The 25,475-nt window shown below is 59.3% G+C and overlaps 1 protein-coding gene across 2 annotated transcripts in view; it reads left to right on the forward strand.

Moving 5' to 3' along the window:
- The first annotated feature begins 44 nt into the window (after positions 1-44).
- The window catches only part of DNAAF5 (dynein axonemal assembly factor 5), a 43,981-nt gene continuing 18,550 nt past the window's right edge, over positions 45-25,475 (forward strand). Inside the window, exons 1-7 of one of the 2 annotated variants that reach the window (XM_043559485.1) lie at positions 45-678; positions 3,141-3,325; positions 6,604-6,728; positions 7,111-7,229; positions 18,297-18,529; positions 19,651-19,863; positions 24,775-24,918. In XM_043559485.1, coding sequence (XP_043415420.1) covers positions 60-678; positions 3,141-3,325; positions 6,604-6,728; positions 7,111-7,229; positions 18,297-18,529; positions 19,651-19,863; positions 24,775-24,918 — 1,638 coding nt within the window. In that variant the 5' untranslated portion in view covers positions 45-59. The remainder of the gene's footprint in view (positions 679-3,140; positions 3,326-6,603; positions 6,729-7,110; positions 7,230-18,296; positions 18,530-19,650; positions 19,864-24,774; positions 24,919-25,475) is intronic. The other variant, XM_043559486.1, reaches the window with a different exon arrangement.

The following is a 25,475-nucleotide window of genomic DNA, read 5'->3' on the forward strand; positions in this document are numbered from 1 at the left end:
CCGCGCCGCGGCCGTCGTGAAAGCGCCGGTCTCCCCTAGCGACGGGCAACGCGGGCAAGATGGCGGCACTGGTGGCGGCGGAGGCCGCGGCGCCTCCGGGCCCGGCCGAGGCGGCCGAGACGGCCGAGGCGGCGGAGCTGAGCCGCGCCCTGAGCCGCCTGCTGCCCGGCCTTGAGGCCGACAGCAAGCTGAGCCGGCGGCGCGCGCTCGAGGCGCTGCAGCGCGCAATCGAGGCGGCGTGGCCCGAGGAGCCCGCCGCCGAGTCCGCCGCCGCGGCCGCAGGCTTCCAGGGCCCGTGGGCGCGCCTGCTGCTGCCGCGCCTGCTGCGCTGCCTGGCCGACCCGGCGGAGGGCTGCCGCGCGCTGGCGGCGCACCTGCTGAGCCTGGGCCTGCGGCGCGCCGCGCGGCCCCGCGACGCCCTGCCGCGCCTGCTGCCGGCGCTGGTCGCGCGCCTGGCCGGCCCCGAGTCCGAGCGCGGCCGGCCGCCCGAGACCTGCGAGGAGCTGCGCCTGGCGCTCGTGCAGCTGCTCGGCCTGGCCGTGCGCCTGGGCGGCGCCGCGCTCGCGCCCCACCTGGACGACGCCGTGAGGGTGCTGCGCTGCACGCTGCTCGACCCGTTCGCCGCCGTGCGCCGCGAGAGCTGCCAGTGCGCCGCCAGCCTGGCGCGCGCCACGCCAGGTGCCCGTCTCGCGCGGGGGTCGGGGTGGGGGTGCGGGCAGGCACGCGCGCCGTCCCCGACTCCCGAAGCTGCGGCCGCTCCTGGCCGTTCGGTGGTTCGCAAAATGCAGAGTCGCGGAAACCCCGCTGAAATCGCCCAGAGGGTCTGGGACGCGGCGCGTTCCGGTAACTGCTTCTCACCCGCGTGGCGAACCCGGGCGCTGGTGGGAGCGCGCTCCGAGACTCACCGCTGCGGTCTCCCAGGCCTCGTCCCCATCGCTAAGCCTATCGGTCTTCCCTCTTTGGGTCGGAGCGCTGTCCTCCTAAATGGAGAGAGGCCGCTTCTCTCATGTTTTCCTTTAATTCGTTCTCCATTTTTTTAAGAATTCTAATCTGATCAGTACATTCTCTTTTTCTAAGTAGCTGTTTCTGCAGGATCTTGCCCCAGTTAACTTCTCCTTACTGCCTCAGACTGGGGTGTGGAATGGTTGGAGGCCTCTACTTAGTCCCGTTGGGAAGGTTTCCTGTAGGAGGAAACATACAGGTTGAAGATCTGTGATCTGTGGTCTGGAGGAAACCAGCTTTGAGGAATAAACAACTTGGTAGATCTGAGGAGCAGAAAGGAGGTCAAGATTGCTGGAGGGAAGAAAGGGGGGAAGCTGCTGCAGGTTTGAATTTAGTGTTAAATGCAATGGGGAGCCAGCGGGGGGTGTGGAGAAAGGGCGGGAGAGGCTCAGATTCTGATTTGTTTTTAACGTGTATTTATTTTAGAGACAGAGAAACAGAGCACAAGTGGGGGAGGGGCAGAGAGAGAAGGAGACACAGAACCCTAAGCAGGCTCCAGGCTCTGAGCTGTCAGCACAGAGCCCGACGCGGGGCTTGAACCCACAAACTGGGAGATCATGACCTGAGCTGAAGTCGGATCCTTAACCGACTAAGCCACCCAGGCACCCCAGTTCTGATGTTTAAAAGATCACTGTGGTGCTCAGAGAATCGATCACCAAAGGTGGCAAGGGGAAACGAGAAGGTCAGTTGGGGCGAGAGTTAATCCATACTTAGATGATGGTTGGCTTGGACTTGTGGGGGCGAGCGGTCCGCTAACAGACATGGAAGAAAATGGATGGATGGATGTCGGGCACGGAGCCGGCAGGGTGTCCTGTCGAACTGGGTGGGGGATGAGGGAGAAGGAGGTTTGGGTGGACAGGAGACAAAGAAGAATGAATGAGGCTTCCTTTCACCCCTTGCCATTAGGGACCGTCAAGATTTCCATTGTGAGTCGCAAGTTTGGATTCAAATAGTACAGAATTCTAAGAGAGCTGGGTTTGAGGCTTGGGCTGGAGACAGCCATTGGGAATTACAAGCTTTTATTTATTTTTTTTAAATTTTTTTTTTAATGTTTATTTTTGAGACAGAGAGAGACAGAACATGAGCAGGGAAGGGACAGAGAGAGAGGGAGACATAGAATGTGAAGCAGGCTCCAGGCTCTGAGCTGTCAGCACAGAGCCCCATGCGGGGCTTGAACCCAGGAGGTGTGAGATCATGACCTGAGCCGAAGTCGGACGCTTAACCGACTGAGCCACCCAGGCACCCCAAGGGAATTACAAGCTTTTAACACATTTCTCATTGACCCCCAACCACTTCGCTCCCTGGTCTGTGTGTCAGCCAGGGTGACGGCTTCTGCCTTGCAGCCTTTGCGTGTTCCCTCACTGGATTGTAAGTTCTGGAAGGGTGGGGCAGTGCCTGCCCGCATCCTGGGTGCCCACTCATTTCCGAGCGAGGGACGGTTCCTTGTGCTTGAAGGATGTCCCTCCTCCAAACCCTCTACTCTGCCGACTCCCCGTGAGGACCCTCTCCTGGATCCACACCACACTGGGCAGCGCTAGGTCAATATCCCGCCTTGATCTGAGGCCCTCAGGGTGAAAGAAGTCAGCTACAGCATCACCGAAGTAGCCGTCTGTGGTTGCGTCTCCAGCAGCGGCAGAACTGAAGTCAGAACTCCCACACCAGCGGGCCGGCCTACCTGTCAGAGACATCCCAGTTCTGATTTTGTGCGAGGCCCGAACAAGTAGGAAGTGGAGTAGCTTCACCCCAAGTGATGTCGGCCCTGTTCCCTGTGTAGCACCAGCCATCTGGCTTCGAGGCACAGCCAGTGTGGGGACTTGGGCAGCGTCCTCCAGGCTCCGTTTCTCTCCTTTGCTTGGCATCCCTCTTGGACACCCAGTGCCACTGCTGTCAGCCTCACACTCTCCTCGTAGCTCCTGCCTTCGGCCAAGAGGGAGTCAAGCCCCTGGCCTTTTCCTTTCGTGCCGTCTGGGCCACACGCCAGTCCTGTGCCTCTCCCGGCGCCAGGGGGCACACACCTGTGCTCGGCAGGCCGGCAGCAGGGACCTGGGTGGGGAGAGGGCGTTCCGGGACACGGGGGGGGGGGGGCCTGTCTTCCCAGGAGCCCGTGGAGGTAACTGGGTTCCTCCCCTGTCTCACAGACCACTTCCACATGCAGTCGGAGTCCTTGATCGGCCCCCTGATGCAGAGCATCTCACACCAGCACTGGAAGGTGCGGGTGGCTGTCATCGAGGCCACCGGCTCTGTGATCCAGTTTGGCAACGGGAAGTCGGTGGACGACGTCCTCCCTCACTTTGCTCAGAGGCTCTTCGATGACGTCCCCCAGGTAACGAGTTTCTCCTCTAGGTGGTCCGCCCCTCTTCACCGGGAACGCGCTATTTGTAACTTCTTTTTTTCTGTAAAACTCTTACCTGTTGCCCCGGACATCTTGCATCACTCGCCGTCACTGGGTGGTCTTAGTTCACGCCTCTGGGAAAACGGGGAGAGTTGAATTGTTTTAATATGTTCGTTGTTCTTCACTTGGGGGAACGTGGGACGGGAGTATTTCCTCCTTGGAAAATAGTCGAACCGTGTGTAGCGCGTGGTTTCAGAGGCGTCTGTGAGACACACGTCCATCGAGGCGGATTGATGAACCCCAGCGGTTGGTGAACCAGACCTGTGAGGAGGAGGAGGAGGGTCAGAATTGGTGTGTCGGGGTCATGTTTCTGTTGGGCCTTCGGAACCACCTAGAGAGAGACAGACCGAGACCAGAATGCTGGCTTTTCTGTTGGCAGAAGTCAGGTTGGAGGCTGGGTCATGGATGTGAGGCCACAGTTTGCTTATAGAATCTGAAGGCCCCCGGCAACAACAAGGGGAGGAGAGCCACCCGCCCCCCAGAGGGAGGAGACGGGGAGGGGATCACTTAGGGGAGGGAGGAGACGGACGAGGGGGTCGCCCGGGGAGGGAGGGGCAGCGGTTGCTGGCGGAAGTCCCCTGAGTGGTTAGAAAGTGCCCCTGCCTGTGGCCATGGGGGCATGAGGTGGCCCAAGGTGGCCAAGGACTGAAAAGCTGGTGCTATGGCCGCCTGGCCCCTGCTGTCCCAATGGGGGAGCACTTGTGTGCCGGCCCCTCCCCCATTGTTCACACACCCTGTCCTTTAACCCTTCACACCAGCTGCTCGCATGTCCCCTGCGGTCTGGAAATGGTGCTGCACGCTCAGGGTGGCCCCGCCGGAGCTGGCCCCTGGGGCCCAGGTGTGGTGACACTAGAGAGTGTTGCCCGGCACCACCCGGCCGCCTGGCCGCAGGCACGCTTCAGTTCCCTTCCAAGTTGCTTTGTTTGGTTTTATTTTTTTACGCAGCTTTATGGAGCTACAACTCACATAGTGTGCAAATCACTCACTTAAACGTTCGGTGTTTTTGGTATGTTATTTTTAGAGTGTTTGGTAAAATACGCATAACGTAAAGTGGGCCATTTCTACCACTTTTGAGATGGAGTTCGGACGCGTGAAGGACATTCACGACGCAGTGGGACCGCCGCCGTTAACCACAACTTCTTCCCATCGCACCCTCCCCCCTCCTCCCTGCCCCCACTCCCTGCTGCCCGTGAGCAGGACAGCGAGTGGTCTTGGTGGCTCTTCCACCGGGCGACGTGTTGGAGCGGGGGTCACGCTGCGTTCCTCCGTGAGGCTGAGGGATCGCCGTTGTGCGGTGGGCTGTATTCTGTCCCTTCACCCGTCGCCGGGCGCTTGTGCCAACGTGGGGACGCAGGTGTCTGAGCCCACGTTCGCTTCTCTGGGGCCCGGGGCGTAGACCCAGGAGTGGGGGTGCTGGGTCGTACAGTAACTGTCCATTTAGCCTATTGAAGAGCCATCGGGCCATTCTCCGCGGTGGCCGCGCGCCTGGCATTCCCGGCGGCGGTGCGCGAGGGGTCCGCCCCTTCCACATCCCAACGGCGCTTCTCCGGGGTCTGTGTGGGTCTGTCGCCGTCCTGCCGGGTGTGAAGGGGCGTCTCAGTGTGGCCCGTAGGCACGTGTGCACACGTGCACAGAAGGGGCCCCGATGCCTGTTGGGGTTGTGTGGACGGCTTAGAGCTTCTTACCACTTGCTGTTGGATTCCTGAGGAGGCAGAGGGGCTGGGGGTGGCCCCGGCACCCCTTGGGGACTGGAGGTGCCTCTCGGCAGGATGAGTCTCCCTCAGGGCTCTAGGGGCCAGAACAGAAGCCCCCCTCAGTTGCCCGCCTGTGACGTCCCGCACCGGGGTCCGGGTGTGACGTGCCAGCCGCCCAGGATGTCGCTTCAGGCCGTGTCCCTACACCCCAGAGACAGAAAGCCCCTCCCTGCTCCCAACAACCTGCGGGCCGCTGAACTGGGGTGACTGTGGACGCTGCCCCCCCCCCCCCGTGAGCTGGATGGGGTCAGCACCGGGCAGCATGGGAGGTGGGGACCGAGAGCAGAAGCGGGCTCTGCCCCGGGAGGGGGCGGGGTGCTGGGTCGGCTGCAGCCTGGACTGGAGACCGGCCTCGACTGGAGACCTGCTGCGGGAGGCAGGGACCGAGCTGGATCCCGGTGGCAGGCGGTGGTGCCGCCACCCCCGGACGGCCTCCCTCCCGGCTTGTGCCAGGCGGACTCGAGGCGTGAGGGCAGATGGAACGGCTTTCCTCGAAGGAGCGTGATGACTGCGTACGACAGCTTTGTGTGAACAGTGCTACTGAGTATCAGTCGGCAGCTTCCCGTAAACAGCCTGTTTGTGTCACAGGCCCCGTGAGTGTGGACCTGTGAATGGGTGTCGACAGGTCCCTGTAAAACCCTATGGCTGCGTGTCAACGGACAGGTCCCTGAGAACGGCATGGCCGTTGCTGCTGTCAGGGACAACATTCTGCCTCCTTGCTGACGGAGTTTTCCAGAACTTGGGGCTGCAACTCTTTCTTGTGGTTTAGTATTCCAGAAACACTTTCCGCCTGCCCGGGGCAACACAGCCCTCGGAGGGCGGCGGTGGCGCTCCCGCGCTCCCCAGGATCGGGCGCAGGCTGGGGCTCAGCCCATCCCGCTCTCCTCCCACGACGCCAGGCTGGCTGAGTCCCCGCCCCGGGCTCTGTTCTGAGGGAGCTGGGCCTCAGGCACCTCGTTTCTTCCCTGTGGCGGGCAAAGTGGGCAGAGGCCTGCAGGCCGCCTTGGCACACGGCCAGAACCAGGGGCCCCCTGTTGGCCTCCTCAGGAGGCCCTCGCACTCCGGGGCCTGAGGCCTCGGCGGTGTGGCCTCTGCAGGCTGACGTTTTGCGGGGGCTCGCCCACGGCCCATTTGAACACCTGCGGTGAGACAGCGCCCAGCCCCGGGGGGTTCCCACACCGAAGGCCCGGCCGGCGAGACCCGTGGGACCTGCTGCAGCCAGCAGAGGACCAGGCCAGAGCCCGGGAGACGGGGGCTCACGCCCACGAGATGGGGCGGTCCTGGCATTTCCTCCGCCAGCCCGCGGTGTGGATGGCAGAGCCGCTCTGGGACCCCAGGCGGGCGTCGGGCCAGGATGGCAGCGCCCGAGCTCGCTGCAGGGTCTGCGTGGCGGGTTCCCTCTGCACGTCCTGTGCCTGGCTGAAGCCCTTCCCCCCCCACTTCCTTCGCGTGCAGGTGCGGCAGGCGGTGACTTGTGTGGTGGGGGGCTGGCTGCTGGACCTGCGGGACCGCTACTCCTTCTTCCACAAGCTGATCCCGCTGTTGCTTAGCAACCTCGAGGACGACATCCCTGAGATCGCGTAAGTACGGAGCTCATGCTGGTGGCCGCCGCTCTGGGCGAGGCCTGGGCCGGCCGGGTGCGGGTCCCCGTGTTTCTGGGACTGTCAGGGGCCCCTCCGAAGTTGTCACTTACAGCAGCGGTGCTGAGTCTGCTGCGGAGTCCCTCCTGGAGCCCGCCTCGTCCCCTCTGTCCTGCTTGCCGTGGGATCTTGTGTCCCACGGGACGCGTCTGCGGCTTTTAAATAGTCGAGAGTTCCGGGTGCTTCGGGCACGTCCAGGAGTCCATCTGGGTTTAGCACCATGAACAGAGCCGTCAGAAGCCCTTGGAGTTCCCAGCGCCCTCGGGGGCGGACGTGGCTCCGGCCTTCCGCACGCCCTCCTGACGCGTATGTTGTCCCACAGGCTCGCAGCCGCCAGCCTCTGGGAGAAGGTGGGCCTGCAGTGGCAGAGGGAGAACGAAGACGACCTCAAAGATAAGCTGGACTTCGCCTCGCCCCCTCCAGCCCACCACCCCTCGCCAGGTGAGTGTGGGCCGCCCGGGCGGGTGAGGGGTTCTGTGGCGGGGCTGGGGCGCGGGCCCACACAGTAGAGTGTGCTAGAGACCCGGCCCAGGACACCTCCCTGGGGCCTTCCCCTCTGGGCCCGCTGCGGGTGTTGGGGATACGTCAGGCCGCGAAGCCGTGGGCGGCGGCTGCTGGTCGTGGCAGGAATCGTGGAAGCAGGCGGTGCTGCCACTTTACAAGAGGACCTGTGAACTGCACCCAAAGTTCAGTTACAGGGGAGGAGCAGGGCCCGGGCCAGGGGTGCGCTCAGAACAGAGGCGCCCCCACAGCCTCCCTGCGGTTCCCTGCCACACCGCGAGCACACACGTGTCGTCGGCGGCGTGTCCCGGGCACGCGAGCCAGGCCGGGCGGAGCCACCCCCGGAGCCGTCCCTCCTCCCTGCCCCACGGACCCACGTGCCGAGCAGCGCTTTCCGCCGGGGATGCAGCATTTCCTGCTGCCGTCTGTCTGCAGCGCATCTCCTTCAAACACAACGCTGGCGAGGGCCGCGGTGGTAAAGATGCGCGGTGGGTCGATAGCGGCCACGAGGAGCCCGCGGCGTGAGGGCCGCGCGGACACCTGCCACGACGGGGGCTCCGAGGCCGGCTGGGGAGCGGCCCTCCAGCCCCCCAGGCTCCCAGCCCCGTGACCCCTTCCGGTGTGTGTTTGGCTGGTACAGGGGAGATCACACAGGTCGTAGAAAGGGCCAACTTCAGCTTTCTGCCTCAGTAAAGCTTGACAGCGCGGCGTCTTTTTAAAGCGTGGACCTTCGACGTAAAGCTCGCTGTGATTTTATTTTTAAACGCGCCCTCATCGCCTGCGAAGGAAGCCGAGCTCCGAAGGGGCCTTCCTGCCCTCCGCTGCCTGGAGGCAGCATCTCGCCACTTGGCCCGGCGGGAGACCACACTCTGCTTGCCGACGGGCCGTTCCGGCCGGCTTCTCACCGCGGACGGGAAATGATGACCGCCCTGGGACGTGAGGTCGGGACGCCTCCCTCCCCGGCCCTGGGCAAACCTGAGGTTCTCGGCCGACAGCTCCCCACGTGTCACATGGGTCTCCGCCCAGGAGTGGTCAGCCTGTCGCCCTGCCCCCCCTCCCCCGGCTACCCGCGTGCACGCGGGGCCGTCTTCCCGCTGCAGGGACATTTTGTCCGGTGTGGGTGCAGTGCTGGGTCATCTCCCGGGTCACGCAGGGCTCAGGGGCACGCAGGCTGGTGGCTCTCAGGCTCCGAGACAGCCACCTTCCAGAGGCTTGCTTCAGTCCCACCGGAACGAGTTTGGGACAAATTCCAATCGTGGTTAGCGGTATGAGCACTAGATTTTGTTAGATTGTTAGCATTTTTCTTCTAAAATTACTTTTTTATAATTAGACTTTCAAATCTAAGTTTTAAGATTTTTTTTTTTTACACCATTTCATACATCAGATTTCACGAGCCACCCCAGGCCCTGCCACCTGCCTCCCCTCGACTCGTGACACGGCCATGAGATCATTTCCGTTTGCACGTTCACCCTTCCCACAGAAGGCTCCCTAGGGTGGGGGCCTACCTTCCTGCCTCGGGGAGCATCTCCTTCTGTGGATATGCCTCAGTTTACCTACCGCTGGAGCCAGGATGTTTAGGTCATTTCTGGGTTTGGGTGATTTCGATTAAGGCCTGTCTGAGCACCTGCGTCCGGGTCTCTGCATGAACTATGTTCTCTCTCGGTTAAGCCCCAGGGAGTGGGTGCTGCCATTCTCTCTGTCTCTCTGTTTCTCGCTCTCTTTCTGTCTCTCAGTCTGTGTCTGTGTGTCTCTCTCTGTGTCTCTATCTTTCTGTGTCTGTCTCAGTCTCTCTCTGTCTCTGTGTCTCTGTTTCTCTGTGTCTCTGTCTCTCAGTCTTTGTGTCTCTCTGTCTCTGTGTCTCTCTCTTCTCCGTCTCTGTTTCTCTGTGTCTCTGTCTCTCAATCTCTCTGTGTCTCTCTCAGTCTCTTTCTGTCTCTGTCTCCGTGTCTCTCTCTATCTCTCTCAGTCTGTGTGTGTGTCTCTCTCTCTCTCTCTGTTTCTCTCAGTCTCTTTTTCTCTCTCTCTCTGTCTCCGTGTCTCTCTGTCTCTGGGTGTCTCTCTGTGTCCTCTCTCTCTCTGTCTGTTTATCTGTCTCTCTCTCTCTGTCTCTCAGCTGCGTGTCTGCGTCCCACCTGCAGGGGGCAGGTCACTGTTGGTCCTGGTCAGCACACGCCGTGGCATTGGGTCTGCTGTTCGGCCATCCTCACGGGCGTGTCGTGGCTCTAATCTGACTTCAGCATCTGTCGTGCACTCACGCCCCGTGCTCATCCACGCGTCTTCTTGGGTCGAGTGCCCAGATCTGTCGTCCGGGTTAAATTGGGTTGTTTGTCGTCTTACTGTGGAGTTGTGAGGATTCCTCACGCGTTCTGGGCACGGGCCTCTGTCGGCTCTGTGTCCTGCGCCCCTTCTCTCTGGCCGGACTGCCTTTGGAGTCCCCAGCTTGCCCGTGGCCGGCGGCCCTGGCGGGGCCTGCTCCCCTCACTCTGACTCGCAGAAGGAGACCCCCTCCTGCTCACGGGCCTCTCGCTGTCCCTGACACCGTGCTTCCGTGAGCGGACGGACGGATTTGAGGAGGTGCACAGCTCACTGCCGAGGGACCTGCGTCCTGTCCCATCGGGGTTTGGGCCAGGTGCGCGTAGCATGGGCCGTGCTCGTCACCACACAGTTCGCCATTAGCTTGACAAACGCAAGTGTCCTGTTGCGGCACAGAAATACATCTCCACTTTTGGAACCCAGCTACGTCCCGGAGTCAGCCGCTCGCTGAACCAAGAAGTGCAGGTTCGTGCTTGCAGAGGACGTGCCCATCGTCGCGCCCTCGAACCGTGGGTTGGAGTCCCTTCTCCCGGAAACTTTCCTCCTGTGAACACTGCTGTCCTTGGTGCCGCTTGAGCGAAGAGGAAAGCATTTCCTCGTGACGGTGACCGGCTTGCCAGACCTTTTGACGCAAGAGAGAACAGAGTTGGTTTTTCCCCAGCTTAGAAATAAGTAGAGTTCCGTTTGAATAAACACCGTTGTAACGTGAGCGCTTTCACGGTGACGCCCTTCAGGGTTTTCGTGTTCTTTGCGGAGCTCAGACCTGCTCTGCTTGCCTGTTTCGTCCAGGTATCTGGAGAGGTGGCAGTGGTCAGGAAAGTCTCATTGTGCGGAGGAGAGATGGGCGGGCATGGGGGGCGGGGGCGGGTTTGCACCGTGTGCAACCAAGCGAGGGTCCGTGGCGCACAGCACAGCCACTTGGAGCCTTGGGTGCTGGGGAGCAGGGGCTCCGGGACACGGGCGGGGTCCCACTGCTCAGAAGGCTGGGCGAACCTGGTTTTCTCCTTATCGGAGGTGAGGCGCCCAGGCCCAAAGCAGGGAGCGGCTGGTCCACGGGCAGGGAGTCAGGACCGGCACCCGCCTGAGCCAGGTTGGGGCTTAGGACACGGGTGTGTGTCCTTGGTGACCCTCCCCAGCCTTCCCGCTGACCGCCGCCCCCTGCACTTCTTGAGGAGGGACGGTCTCTGGTCGACTCTGAGCCGCGTCCACGGGAACCTCGTGCAGAAGCCCGAGTGTCACCCTGCCTGTTTGTGGTGCCTCATAAACCCACACGCGTTCAGGGCAGACCTGGCGGCACACTTAGATACGCGCTTTAAAAAGCCGCTGAGCTGTTTTTCTGCCCACAATTAAATTGCGCTTTGCCTGATGGTGCAAAAACTAAGCCAACATAACGTTCTGCGTGCTTCTGGCCCAGCTTAGTCAAGGCTTTGTGTCGACCCCTCCTTGAGTTAAAACTCCAGCACGGTGGGGGGCGCTCTGCCCATTTGCAGACCGCACCCCTCTCTCCCCCGGGATGGGTCTCGGCTGCTGCGTCTGCACCAGGGGCATCACCCACAGGCCTGGCAGCCCCCGGGCACCCACCCAGCCCGATGATAAAGCCCCAGGTCAGCTGGTGGGAAAAACGACCTCGGGACGAATCAAGGACACCTACAGGGAAGACAGAACACCTGCGCTTTGAGCCAGGATTGGAACTTTGACCTCAGACCCAGAGGTCACCACTCCCAGAGCCTGTCTGCCTCCCGTGCGCACAGACTTGACACCCCGCTGGCTCTGACCCTCCTTCGCAGCCCACCTTTACGGTGTCGCCCCCGGAGGCGACACGAGGTTGCCGTGTTACTCCTGACCTTCACGTTTGGTTTCTAGCGAGGTGAAGCAATTGTCTGTGGCCGTCGGTTAATTCTGTTTCAATTATGAAAACAAATTGGCTGTACGAGCGTCTGTCTGGCCTGCTTGCTGTAAGGTTGAGCAAGGCTGGTAACGGCGGCTGGTTCTGTGGGGCCGAGCCAGCACGCCGGCCGCCCTCTGTCCGCTGGAGCTGCCTCTGCACGCCCGGGACTTTTCAGGGACGAGATGAGAAGATAGCGGCTGAGCTGCACTCTGGACTCTGGACATGAGTCGATCACTCAGGCCTCGGGGCGCTTCCCCGGATTCCAGGACAAACAGGAACGCCGACCTCGCGTGGTTTCCTAAGTCAACAGTAATCGCGTCGTGGGGAAAGAGAAGCCTCACGCGGTGCTGGTGCGAAGGTGAAAAATGGTGCCGCTGCTTTGGAAAAGTTTGGGAGCGTCTTCAAGTGTTAAACACGCAGTTACCATGTGACCCCGCTGTCCCAACCCAGATGAACCTGCACTTCCCACGCGATCACGTGACCCCACCGTCCCAGCCCAGAAGAATGCTCGACACGACACGGACGCGCGTGTTCACAGCAGCATCGTTTATAACAGCCCCAAAGTGGGAGCACCCGGGGTCCACCAGCTGGTTCCCGTGTCCACAAGTCGTGTCTGCTGCCACCGTGGAGCAGCACCTGGCCACGAAGAGGAGTGTTCTGACGTGTGCTACGACATGAATGACTCAGAAACGTCGTGTTTAGTGAACGGGCTCGGTCACATGGGCCCTCTAGAAAAGGTGGAAGGGTAGGCGGGGAAAGCTGACTCGGGGCAGGGGAGGGGCTGGCGGCCAGCAGCACGGGGCTCTGTGGGCTGGGGTACCACTGGGGGTAGCCCCTCCGAGCACAGGGCCGCGAGTAGCTTCCAAGGCAGCTAGATCACAGCTCGGCAGCGCCGCGAAGCCCGCAAGGCGTGTCAGGGTTAGCAGGCTGTCGGTGGGTCCAGCGAGCATGTACTGGGGGCTCCCGCCCCACGGTCCAGAAGATGGTGGCTCGACGGCCTCTTGCCCCGCTCAGGGCTCGGTCTCCGGGGATGGCCCTCGCGTGATGGGACTCTGGAGCCGCGGCACACGAGGACGCAGGTGCCGGGGAGGCCCGGCACCCTGGCGGCGGACTGCTGGAGGGGCTGTAGTTTGGGGTCAGGTCTGAGTTGAACATCTGGGACGTGGGCGCTCTGAGGGTAGAGCCAGGTCCGGGGCCGCCCCGGCCACAGGCTGCCACTCGCCCAGGCCCGTTTCTCCCTCACATCCTGTTTACTTCCTTTATATATTCTCCAGGAGGCCACACGGGGATGCACACACCCAGAGGGAGTGGGAGGGTTTACTTCCGCCAAAGTGATCGTTTTGGAGATAACAGCTATGGAAACTTCTAGGTGCCAGCTATTTGAATGTGCCTCACTGTATCCCTGTCTCTGTCTAAGCACAGCCTGGACCTAAATGTAAGGAAAGGACACACCACCTGTGCCCCCAGACCCAGAGGCTCTCCCGGGATTAGAATGCCTGCACCCACAGGTGCTCGCAGAGCCACCGGCCGGGAGCCGCCCATGGCCCTGGGGCTGGAGAGCACACAGCACACCACGAAGACCTGCGTGTCCAGAGCGGCCCTGCATGTGCTGTGGGGAGAGCGTGTGTCCCAGAGCGCCGGGAACAGCCAGGCACAGAGGCGTGTGTGCCCTGGTTTCTGGGGCCAGGGGTAGCAGGTGCATTTCGTGTCCCTGGCCATCCCCCGGGCCGCCTAGTTCATTCTCCCCAGCTACTCAACTGGCTGTTCCGTTTGGCAAATCGAGGACACCAAGGATCAGTCCATAGATGACGGTGCTCTGTTCCATCTGCTGCTTGAGACCACAGCCTGGGTTCTCCTCGCGTCTTCCACTGCAGCACTGAGCACGAGGACTGTACCGAGACGGGGCGTTCTCTGCCACCCGGGACGGCAGCCGCCAGTTGTGGGCGGCTACTGAGCACTTGAAATGTTCTTCGGGGACCGAGAAACTGGATTTTAATTCATTTAAGCCTAACAAACTTCAAACGGCCATGTTGGTTAGCAGCTACCAGGCTGGAAATTGCAATTCTAGAGTCTGGAATGGGGTTCAGCCAACTCTTTCTGTGAAAGACCATACGGTCGGTAGATCAGGCTTGGGAGGCCATGTGTGTGCCACAGCTGGTCCACTCGCTGTGGTGATGTCGCAGCGGCCCTAGACAATAGTAAATAAGCAGGCGCAGCCGTGTCCCCCGCTGCCACTCAATTTACAGAAGGAGGCAGCATGCCACATGTGGCTCCTGGACCCCTGGCCCGGAAGAGTATGGCCACTTCTGCTCCATTAACCAGCACAGGAAGGTAGGCTTCAGAACACAGATGTAGTGAGGCCCCGTGTTTCTGCGAAAATGCCTCGTGGCCCCTTGTCACCTGCCACCCTGCTTCATGTCCCCTCATCTGACAGGCTTCCCACACTGGATGCATCATTAGGAAGAAAGGTATTTCTTGTTTATTTGTCGTCGGCAAAATTACAGCAGGCTCACTTCAACAGCCAACAAGGAGTCACGTGGAACTAATTTCCTAATACAGCATGAGCACAGAAAAGTAACCGGGAAGACCTGGAACCTGGAAGCGGGGCCTCACGGCGCATACTGTTGCTTCTCCTAAAACACAGCCTTTGCACTTTGATCTCAGTTTCCTTTCTGCCTTTAGAGTTTTGAATTTTCGTGAAGTTTTCGTTTGAATTCCGGTTAGTTACCGTGCAGCGTAACGTTCTCAGGCGTACAGAGTAGTGATTCACGCTGCACACACCACCTGCTGCCCATCACAGCTGCGTCCTTTTCCCCGTCGCCTGTTCCCCATCCCACACCCCCCCCCCTCCCCGGTGACCAGCCGTGTGTTCTCTAGTTAGGAGTCTGTTTCGCTGTTTCGTAGTTTGCCTCTCTCTCTCTCTCTCTCTCTCTCTCTCTTTCTTTTTGCCTTTGTTCATTTTTTTGTTTTGTTTTCTTAAATTCCACATGAGTAAAGTCATCTGGTATTTGTCTTTTTCTGACCGACTCACCTTCTTAGCATAATACTCCCTAGATCTATCCGTGTGGTTGCAAAGGGCAAGATCTCATTCTTTTTTATGGCTGAATAATATTCCATTGCACAGATGCCACATCTTCTGTGTCCGTTCATCAGTCAGTGGACACTGGGGCTGCTTTACAGCTTGGCCGTTGTTGATTGCGCTGCTATAACGTGGGGGGCATGTGCCCCTTTGAATTAGTGTTCTTGTGCAGTTACTGAATCGTAGAGTAAGTTCTATTTTTAATTTTTGAGGAACCTCCGTAGTGTCTTCCAGAGTGGCTGCCCCAGTTTGCATTCCCACCAACAGTGCGTGAGAGTTCCCCTTTCTCTATCCTCGCCAACACTGGCTGTTTCTTGTGTTGTTGATTTTAGCTGTTCTGTGAGGTGGTACCTCGTTGTAGTTTTGATGTGTAATTTCCCTGATGATCAGTGATGACGAGCACTTTCTCACGAGTCTGTTGGCATCTGGATGTCGTCCTTGGAGAAGTGCCTGTTCATGTCTTCTGCCCCTTTTTTAATTGGATTGCTTGGTTTTTAGGTGTTGAGTTGTATATGGGTTTTTTTATATGTTTTGGATATTAACCCTTTATCAGATATGTCATTTGCAAATATCTTCTCCCATTCCATAGGCTGCCTTTTCGTTTTGTTGATTGTTTCCTTCACCGTTTAGAAGCTTTTTATTTTGATATAGTCTCAGTAGTTTATTTATTTCCATGGACTCAGGAGACATCTAGGAAAAGGTTGCTACGGACAGCCAATGTCAAAGAAGTTACTGCCTGTGTGCCTGTGTTCTACTGTAGGATTTTTAGGTCTTTAATCCATTTTGAGTTTATTTTTATGCATAGTGTAAGAAAGTGGTCCAGTTTCCCCAGCACCATTTGTTGAAGCGTCTTTTTCACACTGGATATTTTCTTCTGCTTCGTCGAGGATTAATCGACCATATAATCGTGGGTTCATTTCTGGGTTCTCTCTTCCGTTCTATTGATCTGCGTGTCTGTTTTTGTGCCAATCCCATACTGCTGTGATCACTATAGCTTCGTAATACAGCTTGAGGTCCAGAATTGTGATGCCTCCAGCTTTGTTTTGGTTTTTCAAGATGGCTTTGGTTATTCGCGGTCTTTTGTGGTTCCATACAAATTTTAGGATTGTTCTAGCTGTGTGAAAAATACTGTTGGTATCTTCATAGGATTGCATTAACTGTGTAGATTGCTGGGGCCCCTGGCTGGCTCAGTCAGTGGAGTGTGCGACTCTTGATCTCGGGGTTGTGAGTTTGAGTCCTATGTTGGGTCTCAAGAATACTTAATAAAATCTTCAATCTGTAGATTGGTTTGGGTAGTACGGACATTTCAACAATATTGGTTCTTTCAATCCATGAGCATGGAATGTCTTTGCATTTCCTTGTGTCCTTTTCAGTTTTTTTCGTTAGTGTTTTATAGTTTTCAGATACAGGTCTCTTACCTTCTTGGTTAGGTTTATTCCTGGGTGTCTTAGTATTTTGGTGCAATTGTAAATGGGACTGTTTTCTTAATTTTTCTTTCTGCCATTTCATTATTGGTGTATAGAAACGCAACACGTTCCTATACGTTGAGTTTGTATCCTGCAACTTTCCTGAATTCATGTATCAGTTCCAGCAGGGGTTTTTTTTGGTGGTGTCTTTCCGGTTTCCCATATATAGTATCATGTCATCTGCAAATAGTGAAAACTTTACTTCTTCTTTACTAATCTGGATACCTTTTATTCCTTTGTGTTGTCTGATTGCTGAGGCTAGGACTTCCGGTACCGTGTTGAACAACAGTGGTGAGGGTGGACGTCCTTGTCTAAGTCCTGACCCCAGGGAAAAGCTCTCGGTTTTTTTCCCATGGACTATGATGTTCCCTGGGGTTTTCATATATGGCCTTTATTATGTTGCCGTTTGTTCCTTCTATTTCCACTTTGTTGAGGGTTTTTATCACGAATGGATGTTGTACTTTGTCAAAAGTTTCTTCTGCATCTATTGAAATGATCATGTGGTTCTTATCTGTCCTTTTATTAATGGAATGTATCACGTTGATTGATTTTTGAATGTTGAACCATGCTTGCAGCCCGGGAATCCTTCCTACTTGATTGTGGTGAGTGAGTTTTTTAATGTACTGTGAGATTCGGTTTGCTAATATTCTGTTGAGGACTTTTGCACCTGTGTGCATGAGGGATACTGGCCTATAGTTCTCCTTTTTTTGTGGTATCAGGGCGGTACTGGCTTCACAGAATGAATTTGGAAGTTTTCCTCCCTCTTCTACTTTCGGAATAGCTTGAGAACAGAGTTTAAAGTTTTTAAGATCAGACTTCTAATCAGAATCTTTGAACCTGTTTTTGTGGAAATTAACAAAGTTACTCTAAGATCACATGGAAATACGGAGGACCTAGGGCAGCCAGAACGTTGACAACGGAGAGCAAAGTTGAAAGGCTAACGCTTCCTTTTCCAGAACAATCTGCAGAGTGAGAGCACAGAACTCCAGACTGCATGGGGCCAACCCACAGGTGGGGGGGGGGGGGAACAGGGCCGGGGTCACGTGTCCACGAGTAGACACCCACGCGTGTGGACGGCTGATCTTTGACAGGTTACGCGACAATTTGGCAGAGAAAGGATGGTCTTTCAGCATTGGTGCTGGAAGAATTGGAGTTGCACATAATTGGGTATGAATTTGGGTCCATTCCTCCTATGATTTTCAAAAATTAACCTGAATTGCATCCTGGACCTAAATGTAACAAACACCTAAGCCTGTAAACCTCTGTGAGCGGGGCTGGGGCGTTCTCTCGCACGTCGTGGGCGGAAGGGGAGCCGACGAAGTGGGCTTCACCAGAACGACGACCTGTGCTCCGTGGAAGACGTTGTTGACAGAGTGAAGCAACAGCCACAGACGGAAAAGATTTGCAAATTACAGATTGAAGGGCTGCATTCAGAATACAGAAACAACGCTCAGAACTCGATGATATAAGAACAGATTTTTTAGTGGGCAGATTTTGTAGAGCGCCTCACCACGAAAGATACAAACAACCTCGCGAGAAGCTGCGCCGCGTCCTTAGGAAGCAACGGGGAACCACAGCAGGCTCCACACACGCTCTAAGTGGCTGCCATTGAGCACTGGCCCCCCACACGCCCAGGGGGCAGGATGCGAAGCGGCACGGCCACTTTGGAAGGGGTGAGGCCGCTGCCCGTTCGGTGGAGTATTGTCGTGGAAGCGGCCGCTGCGTCCATGCAACCTTCTTGGCCACAGCCAGCCCGGGAAGCAGCCCGAGGTCCCGGCAGGTGACGGACAGGCAGAGGGATGAAGGCACACGGCCACACGGATGGGGGAAGGGGGCCGGGAGCCGGCGAAGCCGGTGTGAGCCGCACGGTCCCGCGTAAAGACGGCCCATGTGCGGTGACGGGAAGCGGAGTGGGGAGCCCGGGAGCACCATAGGGGTGCTGGAAGCTTTGGGGCGACGGGTAGCTGCATCCTGCTTGCAGCACTGGTGCGGAGGTGTATCCGTGTGTCAGAACACATCGGGTTAGGCACGCGGTGCACTTGGTTGTGTGTCACTTAGACCTCGGTCGCCATACAAAACTTTTAAGCCAAGTGAGGCCACGCGAATCCATCTCCGTCCTCAGAGTCAGCCTGCGTTTTTACGATCTCGAAATGAAATGGGACTTGCAGGCGCACCTCAAACAAGGGACGTGTGACGAATGACCTTCCCTAGGAGTCGTGAGACGTGCTTTGTGAATTGCAGTTTGTGTTTTCCACCTGCAGACAACCGCCCCGGGTTGGGCTGTCGGGAGCTCGTCTTCAGAAACCTCTCCAAGATCCTTCCCGCCATCTGTCATGATGTCACTGACTGGGTGGCGGGGACCAGGGTGAAGGCCGCGCAGCTGCTGGCCGTGCTGCTGCTGCACGCCGAGGACCACGTCACGCAGCACCTGGAGGTCGTCCTGCGAACCCTGCACCGGGCCTGTGCCGACGACGACAGGGCCGTGGTCCGCAGCGTGAGTTGCCTCTTCCGGTCACGGAAGCTGTGGCTACGGGTTGTGGACTTCGCCCTGGTTAGGCCGCGGGTCTGTGGGTTTTACCAAACGGGAGAGCCAAGATAACGTTCGCGTCGCCTGAGATCCCCTGGGGTCTCGGCAGCCGCGCCCTCGCTCACAGCCCCTGCACAACCCATGTCTGGTTTCTGGTCCCGCGGAGGGGGGACACGTAGGGTCCCTCTTCAGCAGGCTCCAGCCTGCCGCTCCCCACAGCTGCGCTCCCAGCACGTGCAGGCGACGGCTCTGGACGCACGGATCCCACCAGCGAGCGGGGGACACCGCCCACGGGCTTGTTCCTGAGAGTCTAGCTTGGGCAGGAGGGCACTTCCCTGGCCCTGATGGCCGTCACGCCCACGGGCTCTGCAGGGAAAGCCAGGCAGGCGTGCGGCCTGGCATGTGACGGCTGGCGCCACCCCGTGTGCAGCCAGTGGAGCCTCAGGTTTACTTCCCTTGTCCTGATTGGCCCACCTTGCCAAGCCACAGCCCACGTGGACCTCACTTCGGACGTAAGTGGGCCTGCAACAGTGACCTGACAGTCTGGTGGTCGTCCCATTCCGTCACCAGGGGATATTGTGTACATGGGATCGTGCAGTGTGCCCTTTAGAGGTCGGCTTTTTTCACTCCTCCCGATGCCCTAGGGCCCGCTGTCCCGACTGCCCAGTGGCACCCATGGCACGGTGGTGCCGGCCAGTGGCTGTTTGTTCGAAGCAAGCTTGGGTCACCGGCAGCAGCCAAGGGGTGTGGGACCCGGTGGGCATTAACTGTGGCACACACGCCCGGCACAGACCTCCCTGTCTGTGCTGGGCCTGGAGGCCTGCAGGGAGCCGCGGGAGGGCCCCGAGGCCTGTAGGGAGCCGCGGGAGGGTCTGGAGGCCTGCAGGGAGCACGAGAGGGTCTGGAGGCCTGCAGGGAGCCGCGGGAGGGTCTGGAGGCCTGCAGGGAGCCGCGGGAGGGTCTGGAGGCCTGCAGGGAGCCGCGGGAGGGCCGGGAGGCCTGCAGGGAGCCGCGGGAGGGCCGGGAGGCCTGCAGGGAGCCGCGGGAGGGCCGGGAGCAGCCCGCCAGCGGCTCTTGTCCTCGCACAGTGCACCCGATCTGCCGAGCTGGTCGGGGCGTTCGTCAGCCCGGAGGTGTTTCTGAAGCTGGTCCTGCCCGCGCTGAAGAAGTCGCCCTCCCCCTCGGGCCTCCTGATCCTTGCGTCCATCGTCAGAGGCTGCCCTAGAGAGGCCCTCCGGCCGCACCTGACGCTCATCGCTACGGAGCTGGCCCGGCCCCACATCTGTCAAGGCTCTGAAAATGTAAGTTGTAGGAAGGGAGGCGGGGGGAGCGCGTCTTGAGGGGTGGACAGCGCCCCCTGCCGACACTGTCCGCACATCGCCGGGGACTGCTATTAGATCCGGTCCCGGAAGCAGTGCTGCGGCTGGTTATAACGTCGCGGCCGGGATGCATCTCCGCAGATGGTTATGACGTCAGGTTCCAGGAGGCACCGCCATGGGGGGTTACTGTGTCAGGTGCCAGGACGCACCGCCGCGGATGGTTATGGCCTTAGGGCCCGGCGCATCCCCGCGGATGGTTATCAGACGAGGTCCCAGCACGCACCGCTGCGTCAGGTCCCTGCGTCAGGTCCCGGATGTACTGCCGCAGATGGTTATGTCAGGTTCCAGACGCAGTGCTGCGCATGGTTATGACGTCAGGGTCCGGATGTACTGCCGCGGATGGTTATTGCGTCAGGCCTTAGCATACACCGCCCAGATTATTACGTCGGGGCCGGACGCACCGCTGCGGATGGTTATCACGTGAGGCGTCGGCACGCACCGCCGCGGATGGTTCCTGTGTCAGGTCCCAGATGCACTGCTGCGGATGGTTATGTCAGGACCGAGATGCAGCGATTCAGGTGGTTATTGCGTAAAGTCCCAGCACAGACCGCCGCGGCTAGTTATTACGTCAGGTCTCGGGCGCACTGCCGCGGATGGTTATTACGTCAGGGGCCGGATATACTGTCACAGATGGTTGTTGCGTCAGGTCTCAGCACACACCATCACAGATGATTATTACGTCAGGGCCGGACGCACCGCTGTGGGTGGTTATGTGAGGTCCCGGCACGCACGCCGCGGATGATTATGACGTCAGGGCTGGACGCATCCCCGCGGATGGTTATCAGATAAGCCCCTCGGTACGCACGCCGCGGATGGTTATGACGTCAGGGCAAGACGCATCCCCGCGGATGGTTATCAGATAAGGCCTTCGGCACGCACCGCCGCGGATGGTTGTCAGATAGGTCCCAGCATACATCGCCGCGCGGATGGTTATGACGTCAGGTCCCGGATGTACTGCCACGAATGGTTATAGCCGGGCCGGATGCACCGCCGCGGATGGTTATCAGATGAGCTCTCAGCGCGCACCGCCACGGATGGTTATGACGTCAGGGCCGGATGTACCGCCGCGGATGGTTATCAATTGAGGTCTCGGCACGCACCACCATGGGTGGTTATTGCATCAGGTGCCGTCACGCATCCCTATGGATGGTTATCAGATGAGGTACCGGACACACCGCCGCGGATGGTTATCAGATGAGGTCCCGGCATGCACTGCTGCGGTGGTTATGACGTCAGGTTCCAGCCCTCAGACGCTTCCGCCTGATAGTGGAAGCCAGGGTCTGGGGCCTCTTGGGCCCACTGCCACGTTCCGCTCTGTCCAGTCCGTAGCCTGTTACGGTAAAACTAAACACGTTGGCGGGGGGGGGGGGGGGGGGGGGGGGGGGTACGTGGGTGGCTCGGTTTGGTCGGGCGGCTGACTTCGGCCCAGGTTACGATCTCAAGGTTCGTGGGTTCAGGCCCCACGTCAGGCTCTGTGCTGACGGCTCGGAGCCTGGATCCTGCCGTGGATTCTGCGTCTCCCTCTCTTTCCCGCCTCCCCCATTTGCACTCTTTCTGCTTTTCTCGAAAACAAACGTTTTTTAAAAAGACATGTTGAAAGTGCACGCTGGCCTCCTCCCACCTGGCCAGCGGCCTCTGTGGGGGGCAGCACGGAGCGGGACACGTCCACGCCGGGGACGCCCGCGGGGCCAGGCGTGGGGGCACCTCTCCCCGCCCCGCCGTGGCCCGCAGCCCGTCCCCAGGAGCCGGGGCATTGCTCGCGTCCCTGGGTGTTTTACTAATGCGCTGGGAAGCGGTTTGGGCGCTCGGGCCTAGCCGTGTGGAATGATTTGTAATCGTTTCCCGTGGAGAAAAAATGAGGACTTTGTGCGCGGCGGTGACAGGCTTCAGCCCTGTGTCCCCAGCCCTGGGCGCTGCCCTCCCTCTCCTCTGTGTGGACAAGGGCCTGCCCGCCGCTGGCCGGCCTGGGGACCCTGCTCGGGGCGCTCGGCGGGGGGGGGGGGGGGGGGGGCGGGTTGGGGCCCGGCCACGGCTTCCGCACGGCCACCAGGGTGCTCTGCGCGGGCTCATCTGGTCCTCGCGGCCCCTTCCCCGCCTCGCTCCCAGGCGACAAGGTGGTCTGGGCTCGGTCACACATCCACGTGCAAGGCCGTCTAAACGGAGGGGCGGGGCTGTGTCGGCCGGAGGTGGCCGTGAGCCGCTCCACCTGCTTTTGGTGCTTCTAGGACGATTCACCTCTTCCCAAACCTGGTTTTCACAGAGTCAGCGAATCCACGAGAATTGTGCACGTGTATGCAGGCGGGTCTGGAAACGGTTCTGACTCCGCTATAGATGTGTGAGCCAGAAGCTTTTCTCCTCTCAGAAAATTAAGTTTGAGAAGGAGCATAGATGTTTATTTTTCTGTTTTTTGTTAGCGTTTTACTTATTGATCTGTTTTGAGAGCGAGAAAGAGGGCGTGCGTGAGCGAGGGGCAGAGAGAGGGAGAGAGGGTGCAGAGCCCAGAGCGGGTCACTGACCGCGAGACCAGAGCCGAAGTCGGACCCTCAACCGACCGAGCCCCACAGGCGCCCCCGCACAGGTGTTCGAACACAGATCTTCCACGTTTTACAGTAGAGAAGATACGACCTTCACGCCTCAGTGTCGTCCACGGGAAAACCAGTCCCTTAAGCCACGCAGTTCGGATTAAGCGTCCAGCTTTTTCGAGGAGTCATTTCTGCAACGACGTTTGTACACAGACAGACGCCTCGCCGAGGAAGCGCCGTGCAGCCAAGTGTCCCTCTGGACGCCCTCCAGCTGCCTTCCTCCCCTTTGCTCGCGGACACAGCCCTGTCGCCCCCAACCCCAGGCGGGGAGGGTCTCGTGCTCCTGTGGTGACCCAGGACACACGGCACGTGCTTCCCGCAGACGTCCCCAGGCAGCCTTTTCCCGAGAGCCAGCCGAGGGGTGGACACGATCGTGTCCATCCAGCAGCGGGGCCTGGGGGGGGGGGGTGAGTCGGGGGACCCACGGCAGGTGCCTGCGTCTGGCCGGGGCCGGGCCCAGGGATCGGTTTCTTCCGTTAGAAATGTTTGCTTTGTGACAGGAGCTTGAGGTGAGGAAATTGTCTGATGGCGTAAGGAGAAGTCACGCGGTCCCGTTGGACCAGCGGAGACCCGGGGTGCGGGGGCGTCGGTGCCGTTACCGAAACGTTAGCCCCGGGCACTTTCTCGCAGTAAAGTCGGCGGCCTCAGGTGACACCTTTAGGAGCAGAGGCTAAAACATGACTTTGGGTGTCCGTGTGCGGCCTGCGCCCTTTCCGCCTCTGGGGGGCAGGTAGGTGGGGACCGTTCCCCGCGGACGGCGCCGCTGGGAACGTGACTCCTCACTGGCACGGGAGTCGCGGCCTCAGGACCACCCAGAATCGAACAGCTCGCGCCTCCAGAAGGGAGCTTCCTCCTCCCGGAATCTCTCCCAAAGCATCTGGTCCAGGTCACTTCAGAAGTTAGCTGAGGGCGGCCTGCGGGGCTGGGTCGGGTAGACGCCCGACTCTTGATTTCGGCTCAGGTTCGCGGAGTCGAGTCCCGAGTCAGGCTCTGGCAACAGCACAGAACCTGTTTGGGATGCTCGCTCGCTCGCTCCTTCGCTCTCTCTGCCCCTTCCCTGTCTCGCACGCGCTGTCTCTCGTTGTCTCCTTTGGTAAATGTTTACAATGAAAAAGAAATTCGCTGAACTCAACGTCCTCAGAAACTCATTTACTCTCAGTCCGGGACCAGAAGGAACTGGGCTGTAGGGCACGTGAGGATTTGAGCAAAGTCACCAACCAGCCTGGCTTCTCGGGGTAGCTGGACACCCAGCCCTCAAGGCCTCGTCCTGTCCTGCTCCCGAGCCGCGTGCACAGACCACGCTCCTCTGTGATCCCGTGTGAGTTCTGTTTAAACTTTGGTGGCTTACGTCACTTGTGCACGAGCCTCAGGGCCACAGAAGGGACTCTGGACCCACCCCCGCCAGCGGCACGGTGAGCACGCTTCCCGTGTTCTGTGCGCTGCTCCGTGACCGCGACCCCGTCCTTCCTGCCCCTCGTGAAATGCGTGAAGCAGACGTGTGGAGGAACGCACTAGAAGCACGTGGACACTCGCTCCTGGCCCACAGATGACGAGGCTGGCAGGCCAGGAGGGGAGCGGCTGGACGGACCGGCCGAGGCGTCCCCTTGTCTCCCCGGCCACCAGGAAGCGCTTCCCGAGCCACGGAATTTCTTTCTTTTTCTTAAAACGGTAGCGTGGGAGGACTCGGAAACTCACAGCAGCAGAAGAGCAGAATGAACCCCGTGCGCCCCCACACAGCCTCAGCGGCCGTGGGCTCGGACTGTGCTGTGTGTCCACCTCCCTCCGCTGTTTCTCTTACCTTTGGGGGCAGGTTGGTGGGGGCTGGGTGTTTGCAAGCAGATCCGTTTCCCTTGTGAATTCTAGGGGATGTGTTGCTGACGCATGAGAACTTCTTTAAGCATAACTCAGACACCGTTAAGCATTTCTTTCCGGGGCTGTGTTCAGTTTCCCCTGGAAAATAACGCCATAAAGTTTTCCCGTCGAAGAATGCCCTCCTTATGGTCCGTGTGTTCTAATCTGCGACCAGAGTGTGCTGTGTCCTGTGGGTGGGTGCTGGGCAGGGGGAGACAGGAGCTGGAGGGGGCAGAAGGGGAGGGGGTAGGACGGTGGGCTGGGGCTGGGGCTGGGGGCAGAAGGGCAGCGGGGAGGGAGCCGGGGCTGGGGGTGCAGGGGGGCCCTGGGGGCGCGGCAGGGGGCAGGAGCACACAGGCTGGGGGAGAGCTGGCTCAGGTGCTCCCTGCTCTCCTGGCAGCACCTTTACGGGGAGCACCTGCTGCTGTGCGTGCGGACTCTGGTCTCCGTGTGCCGCGAAGACTGCAGGCAGTGCAGCTTACAGCTCTTGGAGGTGCTGGTGACCATAGAGGCGCTCTGGGGTGCCACAGGCCTCGGCGACAAGGTGAGGCTGCGCGGGGGACGGAGCTTATGCTGAGGAGGGTGCTCGGCCCTGAGCAGGTGGGACCACCATCCAGAAATCCTGCTGTGGAATCGGAAGCCTCGGGCTTGTCTGGCTCGGCTGACCGGAAGCGTGGAAGGGCGTGTGGGACGAGTGGCTCGTGAGGCAGCCTCGGGGATGCAGGGAATTTCAGATTCCCTCCAATTGCCGCCTGTCATTGTGTCTCAGGGGTGACAGCTGCAGACAGACAGACGGACACGTGTAACCTCGCCTCCCGTCTGTGGTAAACACGTAGGTGACTGGCCGTCTAGAGAGAAAATAGCATCGTGTTTCCTGTTTAATCCCAGGCTAGCTTTACAGAACTACTTCTGTTCTCTCAGCTCTGGGTCTAGGCTTTAAATGCTCTACTGACGTCCAGTTCCCCTTGGGCTCCAGGGACCTTTTGGGGGGGGGGTTGTCTTCCTCCTACAGCCGTGCACAGATCTCTAGGGCTCACCTATGGAGGAGGCGTGCCGGGGAGGCTCACAGAGCCACAGGCCCCGTGTCCAGGAAGCCCCCCG

The sequence above is a fragment of the Prionailurus bengalensis genome, chromosome E3, assembly GCF_016509475.1.
Source record: "Prionailurus bengalensis isolate Pbe53 chromosome E3, Fcat_Pben_1.1_paternal_pri, whole genome shotgun sequence".
NCBI classification, from domain to species: Eukaryota; Metazoa; Chordata; class Mammalia; order Carnivora; family Felidae; genus Prionailurus; species Prionailurus bengalensis.